This window comes from Octopus bimaculoides, chromosome 12 (assembly GCF_046866305.1).
Source record: "Octopus bimaculoides isolate indiv1 chromosome 12, ASM4686630v1, whole genome shotgun sequence".
NCBI classification, from domain to species: Eukaryota; Metazoa; Mollusca; class Cephalopoda; order Octopoda; family Octopodidae; genus Octopus; species Octopus bimaculoides.
This window is the reverse complement of record NC_142939.1, coordinates 59,537,396-59,547,395: the sequence shown is the minus strand read 5'-3', so window position 1 is coordinate 59,547,395 and position 10,000 is coordinate 59,537,396. Positions and strand designations below refer to the sequence as shown.

At 38.7% G+C, this 10,000-nt stretch overlaps 1 protein-coding gene across 1 annotated transcript in view; it reads right to left on the bottom strand.

Annotated features, from left to right (window-relative positions):
• The window catches only part of LOC106874467 (uncharacterized), a 31,044-nt gene extending 21,281 nt beyond the window's left edge, over positions 1–9,763 (bottom strand). Inside the window, exon 1 of the mRNA XM_052972204.2 lies at positions 7,929–9,763. Within this exon, the coding sequence (XP_052828164.2) occupies positions 7,929–9,297 (1,369 nt within the window). The 5' untranslated portion in view covers positions 9,298–9,763. The remainder of the gene's footprint in view (positions 1–7,928) is intronic.
• Between the last annotated feature and the right edge of the window lie 237 nt (positions 9,764–10,000).

Below are 10,000 nucleotides of genomic sequence, written 5' to 3'. Positions count from 1 at the left end.
TATATATATATATATATATATATATATATATATATATATATATATATATATATATATATATATATATATATATATATATATATATATATATATATATATATATATATATATATGTATGTATATAAGCCTTCTTTCTCTATCTCTTGTCTCTCATTCAATATCTCCGTCACTCTTGTTCGCTCAAATTTTCACTCCTATTTTTTTTCTTTTCTTCGCCCCGCCCCACTCTCTCTATCCTATTCAAAACAGTTGTGAAACTTTCAGATTCAGAGAATCATCATATAATGTTAATTAACAATTAATCAATGACGGAATTAGTCAGCTAACGATGGTTCAAAGCGGACGAAAATTCCTGTTTGATTCGAAAAAAAAAAAAAGAACTCAAAAAAAAAAAAACACCCGTCGTCGTCCTATTAACCAGTAGTAGTAGTTGTTGCGTTGCTGGTGGTGGTGGTGGTGGCGGCAGCAGTGGTTCTTGAGAGGAGTTTTAAACGCTGGAATTATTAAGTTAATTGAGTATGAATCCTTAGAGATATGAGAAGTATTTAGGGCATTGAAAGGTTTTCTTTCTTTCTTTTTTTTTTGTCATTTTTATGTTTTCAACTTTTGCCATGTGATTTGCTTTAAGCCCGTAGGATCCCAGGGATGGCAAGGCGTTAACAAATTGCTGTGAGTCATGTCTCACAGCGATTAGTTAACGTTTTTTTTTTCACCTTCTCAGTTCAAACCACGCCGAAGACGGTTTCTGTTGCATGATTTTGATTTTTCTTTTTCTTAGTTTCAGGAAAGTCTTAAGAGATATTGGCTTCGAATTTTGGCACAAGACCAGCAGTGTTAGAGGAGGGAGATAGCATATTTGTGTGTTGGCACTCCGTCGCTTACGACGTCGAGGGTTCCAGTTGATCCGATCAACGGAACAGCCTGCTCGTGATATTAACGTGCAAGTGGTTGAGCACTCCACAGACACGTGTGCCCATAACGTAGTTCTCGGGGATATTCAGCGTAACACGGTGTGACAAGGCTGACCCTTTGAATTACAGGCACAACAAGAAGTAAAAGTGAGAGAAGGTTGTGGTGGAAGAGTACAGCAGGGTTCGCCACCATCCCCTGCCGGAGCCTCATGTGTTTTCGCTCTATAAACACTCACAACGCCCGGTCTGGGAATCGAAACCGCGATCCTATGACCGCGAGTCCGCTGCCCTAACCACTGGGCCATTGCGCCTCCACTGATAGCATATTAAATAGTACTTATTTTATCGATCCCGAAAGAATAAAAGTGGAAGTCGACATCGGTTGAACTTGAACTCAGAACGCTATAAGTCAAAAGAGATTACGCAACTCAATTTTCCCCACGTTCTAACAATTCTGCCAATACAGCGCCGACCCTGGTTGCGTTTTCGCAACGCAAAACATGCTCCTACTTGTTTGGACATGGACTAGCCGGGTAGCATCTGATTGAGTATACGAAATGTTCGGTAGTCGACACTTGTAGCTAACAGTTACATTCTGTCCTCTTCCAGATTGTGAAAGCTTACCATAACATTTAATTTAAATTCAGTGGAATTTTAAGACTTCATTTTTTTTAACGGGCGTATATGGATTATTAAGGGCTTCATAGATAGTACAAATAAGTACCTGTCATGAACTCGGGGATGATTTATCGGGTGACAACTATCGCTGTTTTCCGTTAAATAAAGGGCTTTGTGTAAACATTTTCCGGGAAAAGTGTATTTTTCATACATTTTTGAAAAAATTTCTATTTGATGTTTAGTTACATTTTTTAAATATACTTTTAATTAATTCCTATTTCTATCTACATTATTTGTATAAATTTTGTAAACAAACATTATTGGTCCATATCATGACGTCACGTCCGCTCGAATATGTGTGTGTGTGTGTATGTGTGTATGCATGTATATTTATATATGGTGATATGGTGTGTGTATAAATATAAAATGAACACACACACACACGTACGCATGCACGCACGCACGCGCACAGACACACAAACACACATGCATACACACACACAAACTCACACACACACGTGCGCACACATTTGTATTAATGCTTGTTTTTACGCCAAGTTACAAATAAAAGCAATTTCATAATTAACTGAAAGATTACTCAGTAATTTGACAGAGAGGTCGCTAGTGAATTTGAAGTTTAATTACTAATAAACTACATATACATATATATATATATGTGTGCGTTTGTAAAGTATGTGCGGGTACATACATACATAAACGCACACACACACACACCTATATATAGTTCAAATTTATAGAAAACAAAAGGCAAAGACGGGTGTAGGTGGTTCCTCTGTCAAAAAAAAATGAATCGATATTGAATCCCAAATACAGTCTCAGTTGCTTCACGAGTTCTTTCTGTCTCTCTGTCTATATAATTAGCAGCCATATTTTGCTATTTTGCATGTTGATATTTAGCCCTAGGTCAACTGTGGTCGACCAAGCGTTTATGGTCAAAGGCATACCAGGCTCACCCATCCCATCTTTTAGACCAAGCGTTCTTTCTTTTTTTCAATCAATGACAATATTATCCGGGGTGTTTCCCCTGTTTTTAAGACGTTTTACGAGGTAGCTTATTTTTATTGCGTCTATTGACCATGTGATCGCGTCACCTGCTTTTATTGTTGTTGTTTCTGTTTTTTTCTTTTATGAAATTTAACATGGTATTTGGAGAAAGGAAATAGCTAACTAACTATGAAAGGAAATACGAAACGTTCCTGCATGCATTAGTGAGTGCAAATGGTATTATACATAGCGGAAAGCGAAACTGATTCGGTGAAATCATAGAAGCCGTCTAGCAACACTCGTGACTGATACCACGTGATATATATGTGTGTGTGTCTGTGTGTGTATTGGAGCAGACGTAGTCGTGTGGTTAAAGTGGTCGCTATGTGGTTCTGGGTGCGAATCCACTTCGAAGAATACTGGGTAAGTACCACCTACAGTGGCCTTTCTCTGAAAAGTCTTTTGTGAGGGAAATCTAATGGGTGGAAACTATTCAGAAGCCATATGTGTGTGTGAGTGTGTGTGTGTGTGTGTGTGTGTGTGTGTGTGTGTGTGTGTGTGTGTGTGTGTGTGTGTGTGTACACACAAAGACACACACACACGTCATTGTTGAGTGTTTCAAATCGGAAGGGTGAGATTTGAGAGCGATCCGACTGCTATTTATGACAGCCCTGTGCCCTCGTAGGGCTTGTTGGTGGATTGTTATATCCTTCTTTTGAGTGGCAAAGTATGATAGATTAATCCTCTCCAACAACCCCGTTACTAAGCACTATCTCCAGCCCTTTCTTCGCAGACCGTCGGCCTTCTGGGATTCCCCTCATTGCTCATGTATTTTCTGCAGCTGTTGACACTTACAAAGGTTATTTCTGGCATCTTTCAGTGAGACAAAAGCGAAACTTGACCCAAAAAGTTTGATAGAAAACAACGGCATCGGTTCTGGAAGGGTTCAAGCAAAGATTTGCACATTGACCAGAGATTCTGTGTAACAGAAAATGTGTCAAAGAACAACTAATCTTAGAACACGTGAAAGCTCTGATAATTGTCATCACCAGAAACAGAAGACAAATTCAAGCAAATTAGATATTTTGTATTCTTGAAGAATATCGAAAATAAAACATTTGTTATATATTTTTATTTATTTATTTATGTGTTTCAGCCAAGTGGCTGCGGTCATGCTGGTGCACCACCATGAACATTTAGAGGAACGGAAATACGAAGTCAGAACGTTCATACCCTTTTATATTGCAAGTTTTGGTGGTCTTATTCACACCAAGCTGGTATTTGTATTTGACCTGCAGGAGACCTAGCGGTAGACCAAAATCGAGATGGTTGGATAATATTACGCTTGGGAATCCAGTCAGAAAGTTTCATCACGGTAGCTTCTGTTAGGACTGCATAGAGGAAGTTACATGTTGTCTTCCTCCTAATTCACTCGAAAAAGAAAATAGTGACTATATCTAGATGCCTATTTATGAGTAATTAGAGAGGAGGCAGATTATGACAGGATTACGAAAAACTCTAAAAGTCATAAATAAAAAACATAATGAAAGTGAAAGTATGGCTGTACGGTTAAGAAGCTCACTTTGCAACCACGTGCTTTCAGATTCAGTACCACCACATGGTACCTTAGGCAAGTATATTCTATCAAAGCTCCGGGTCACCAACGCCTCGTGAGTTAGTTTGGTTGACAAAAATTGCGTGACAGCCCATTGAATATATATACATATGTGCGTGGGTGTGTATTTGTGCTTGCCTTTATCACGCTTAACTACCGAGAATAGTTGGTTTATGTCCATTGTAATTAAGCAGTTCGGTAAAAAAAAAAAAAAAAAAGACCGGTAGAATAAGCACCAGACTTAAAACGAAACATAAAAAAATGCAAAAAAGTACTGGGATCGATTTGTTCGATGAACCCTTCAAGGCGGTGCCCCAGCATATCTGCAGTCTAATAACTGAAACGAATAAAAGAGAAAAGGCGAAAGCAAAGAGTGCTTAATCGATATGCCTATACCCGATCAAATTATATAGAAGTAATAGAAGTAATATACCCGATCAAATTATATAGAAGTAATAGAAAATGTTTCTGCAATTATAAGAAATTCCATCCACGACTAAACTGCTATGAAATATATCAAGGAAATGAAGTGGTTAACGTAGAGGAATAAAAAAAAATACTGGTTAAGTATTTGAAATAAATTAGGGTTTTGCTACATTACTACGTCCCCCACCCGATTTTGTTTCCTCATAACTTTCAGACAAAATGCATATTTTTTAACGAAATGTTCATCTTTCAGATGGTATAGATTACGATTATATTAAAATTTAATGTGAATTTTTTTTTTAAATTTTAAATTCAATTTCTTCATATATATTTTGTATGAGGTAACAAAGTCGGTATGGCACATTTGTGTAGATATGCTGCTCAAATTAGAATGTAAAATGATGGAAAATAGAATTAACAGCATAAAATAGAAATGAAAAAAAAAAAATTAACAAAGATATATTTCTTTCAAATTGCGACAGAAACGGTCAGCCATTTTAGGGATGGATGTTAGTCGATTACATCGACCTCTGTATTTGACTGGTACTTATTTTATCGACACCGAAAGAATGAAAGGAAGAGTCAATCTCGATAGAATTTGAACTCAGAACGTAAAGAGTAAAAAACCAAAAAATTGTCGTGCCGTTGGTAATTTTTATCCGACGAACCAATTCTGTTAGCTCACCGCCGTTTCTATCGGACTCAAATATAAAGTACCTAACAGAAGAGAAATAAAAAACGTAATGAAAGGATTATAAATGTCAGCTTAAAAACGTAAGACTTGTTCTGTAGTTTGGAGTTTGTGACTTATAACTTCACGCGTATGAATTGTCACATGACAACACACTATAGTCATGTATGATAATAGGGAAAAACGATCGGGAAGTGAGAAAGTCTTTTACGTTACGAGCCTACGCTCTTCGACAGAAAGGAACACAGAAATAAACAGGGAGAGAAAATAGAAAAAGGTTTAGTGGCTAACGATCTACCATGGCGAATGCCGGACAGAGGGGTCACACCATTGTGGTGTTGAGCAGTCAGTCCCACTGAACGACAAGATATATATATATATATATCTTGTCGATCAGTGGGACTGAGTGCTCAATACCACAATGGTGGATGAATATTCCTTATCTATGAGTTATATATATGTGTGTGTGTGTGTGTGTGTGTGTGTGTGTGTGTGTGTGTGTGTGTGTGTGTGTGTGTGTGTAATACCGAAATTTACTTAGCGCTGTAGCACACTATAAATGTGAGCTCAGATATTCACATACAAAATGCATAAATACAGACATTAAATGGCCTGCAACTGTAAATACTCTTAATATTTCTTTCAAGGAAGAAAGGAGAAACGAAGACTAAAGAACCGATCCTAGGTACTAGGAACGGTGCTTTATTATCAACTCCGAAAGATTGATAAATAAAGCTGAACTCAGAGAATTTGAAATCAGAGAGCAGAGAGCCGAAATGATTAAAACAAAGCATTACTCCTTGATGCGCTAAAGACTCCGCCAACTCGCCGCCTACATATTTGCTAGGGTAGCACCACCCTAGTAAATCTGCACCGTCACTTTTCTTTCCTAACATAACTTGGGAAGTTAGTGAGGGCTTGACCTGAGAGGAAACCATCTCCAGTTTCTTTTTGTGTCTTTTTTCTTTTCTTTTCAGTCGTGTCAGCACACACTAGACCGGAAAACTGCTTGGCTTCTCTGACCAAAGAAAGACTCAACCGATATCGACAACCGCTCTTAAACATAATTCCACGAATCAACAATGCTTGGAGGCTGAGTGAAAACGTGCAGAAACGCTTCATCGATCTATCCACATCTCAGACAGGCCCCGTTGACGGCACTTCCGTATCAGTCAAGTTTGTTTCAGTCAGGCAATGATGCATTTGATATAATATCGCCCTGCACAGAAATTGTGAAAAATCATCCTTCGTCACTTGATCGAATGACTCTGGAACTAACCAGCCAAAGGCACAAGTTCTGAAATTGTAAGAGGTGGGGGGTTAGTCGATTATATCGACTCTGGTACTCAACTGGTACTTGTTTTATCCATCCCGAAAAGATGATGGGCAAAGTCAACCTCGACTGAATTTAAACTTAGGACATAAAGTTGGAAGAAAAGTTGTTAAGCAGTCTATTCGGCGTGCAAAAGATTCTGCCAGTTCGAGGCCACAATAATAATAACAATAATAATAACAACAATAATAATTATAACAATAATAATAATAACAACAACAATAATAATTATGACAATAATAATAAGAATAATAATAATAATAACAATAACAACAACAACAACAACAACAACAACAATAATAATAATAATAATAATAATAATAATAATAATAATAATAATAGTAATAATAATGGATAATGGTCTCAAATTTTGGCACAAGGCCAGCAAGTTCGGACTGCTCAGCTGGTACTTATTTTATCGATTGCGAAAGGATTTGGACTCAGAGCTTAAAGACGGACGAAATACCGCTAAACATTTTGCCCGACGTGCTAACGATTCTGCCAGCTCGCCGCCTTAACAAATAATAATAATAACAACAACAACAATAATAATAATAATAATAACATCAACAACAACAATAATCATAATAATAATAATAATAATAATAATAATTGATGTATCAATACCAGCAGATGACAACGTTTCTCTAAAAGAAATGGAAAAACTTTCAAAATACAAAGACCTGGAAATAGAGATAACTCGAATGTGGAATCTAAAAACAGAAACAATTCCTATCATAGTAGGTGCCTTAGGTATGATAAAAAAAATATTCAGACAAATATATAACAAAAACACCAGGACTTACAAATATATATAACATACAGAAAATTGCACTACTGGGTACTGCACACATTCTACGCAAAACAGTAAACATAAGAGCACCACAGCAAACCACAGCACATACCCAAGGCGCACAGAGCTGCGCTCGGTAGTGAAGTGAAAGCACGTTATAAAAATAAAACTACTGAACAATAATAATAATAATAATAATAATAATAATACCAACAGCAACAATAGCACAATTTCAACTACGAGAACATGAGTTAGATCTAGAACGTGTTAAATTCTACAAAACTATATTAAAAAAGAGAAAGGGGAGGAGGAGGAGAAGTGAGAGAAAAAAAGTGGGAGGATGACGGTTATTATAGTGAAGACGATTATAATAACTGCGATGAAAATAAAAATTATAACACAGCAATAACAACAACGACAAAGTCAGTAAGAAGAAGAAGAAGAAGAAGAAGAAGAAGAAGAAGAAGAAGAAGAAGAAGAAGAAGAAGAAGAAGAAGAAGAAGAAGAAGAAGAAGAAGAAGTGTGCAACTACTTACGCATACAATCCTGGTGGAAGTGAAACACATGTGGCGGAATAAAGTAATGAGGATGTCGAGTTGGGAAGACAGGCCTAGGGGCCAGTATATTGTCAATGGTGAAGTTCGCTGCGGGTGAACCGACATTGGCACCCGGGACGGATATGGCGTGCGCCGCCGCTGCTGTCGTTCCAGCAGACGCTGCTGCGGCGGCGGCCGCTGCAGCCGCCGCCGCAGCGGCAGCTTGTCTGTATTGGTAGGCGTCTGTAGAATGGGCAGAGCCGGAATTTGAACTGCTGATGCCGGCAGACGGACTGTTAATGCCGGGACCGCAACAGAACGGCATATACTGCATCATGATAAAACCAGTGGAGTTGCTGTTGTTGTTGTTGTCAAGATGAGTTTTAAGTTTTCTCCCGATGGTATCGGTCTGATGCAGAAGATGATGCTGCGGTTGTTGATGCTGCTGTTGATGATGATGATGATGATGATGCTGGCGGCTTTGTTGATGTAGGTTATGACTTTGATGGTATCTGTAGTGCTGTTGAAGTTTTGCTTGTTGTTGTTGTTGTTGTTGTTGTTGTTGTTGTTGAGGTTGCGGTTGTTGACGAGTAGGGTATGGATGATCGTGTTGGTGTCGTTGATGCTGCTGCTGAGAAGGCTGAGGGTGATGTTGTTGTTGTTGTTGATGATGATGACGATGATGTTGTTGAAGATGCTGGTGATGATGATTATGATGACGGTGATGATTGCGATGATTATGCTGTTGTTGTTGTTGCTGCTGCTGCTGCTGTTGATGGTAAGTTGCACTTGACTTGACACCACCGCCACCGCCACCGCCGCCGCCGCCACCACCAACTCCACCACCAACACCACCAACACCACCGCCAGCACTAACACCGCAGCTACCACCGACGCCGACGCCGACGCCACCACTAACTGCAACACTGCCCCTGCTGCCGTTTCCGCTCCCACCGCCGCCTCCACCACCACCACCGCCGCCGCCGCCGCCGCCACCACCACACCCACTACCACAGCAACCACTAACACAGCTACTACTGTTATTACAACTACTACAGCTACCGTTACTGCTATTACTACTACTACTACTTCTACCACCACTACTTCTATCACTACTACTACTACTACTACTACTACTACTGTTGCTGCTAGTGCTACTACTAACACTACTAATACTGCTAACACTGCTGCTACTACTACTACTACTACCACCACCACCACCGCTAGTGCAACCACCACCACCACCACCACTAGTGGTGCCGATACTACAGGTATTTCCACTGATGCCCCTACTGCCGCCGCTACCTAGGTACCAAGGCAACCGATGTAGAGCGAACTCCAAAGTTGCTTCTGACCCTTTCTCCTTCATATAAAAGGTGAGCGATGCTGTTTTGAAACGACAAAGACACACACAAACACATCGAAAAACGAAAGAAAAAAATAAATAATAAAATACCCTTCTCTCTTAATCTATCTTTCTCTCTCTCCCTTTTCTTTCGCTTCTTTCTTCTTCTTTTCTTCTTTTAATTCTCTGCTTAGCGTCTTCTTATCTCTACTCTATTTCCTTCTTTTTTCCTTTTCATTTCACTTCATACTAAATGGAGGTTCCCTCGAAACATCTTGTTTAATCTCCGCCTCCTCCCTCTTTCTCTCCCTCCCTCCCTCTTACTCGGTCTCTCTCTCTCTCTTTCAGTCCCTCACCCTCACTCTTTGTCTGTCGCCTATTCACTCCCTCGATCTAACCAGCTAACCGGGCCTATAATAGTGTATCTATCTGCCTGTCTATCTATCTACCTCTAAGCCGGTCTACTCATCTATCTATCTATCTATCTATCTATCTATATATATATATATATATATATATATATATATATATATATATATCAGTCTGTCTGTCTGTTTTTCTGTCCGTCCGTTTGTCTGTCTATCGATCTCTTTCAGTCTTTCAGTCTGTCTACATATCTGAATAAGTGTGCATGCATGAAGTATGCATGAATATAGATATGTACGTTTATATATATATATATATATATATATATATATATATATATATATATATATGTATGTATGTA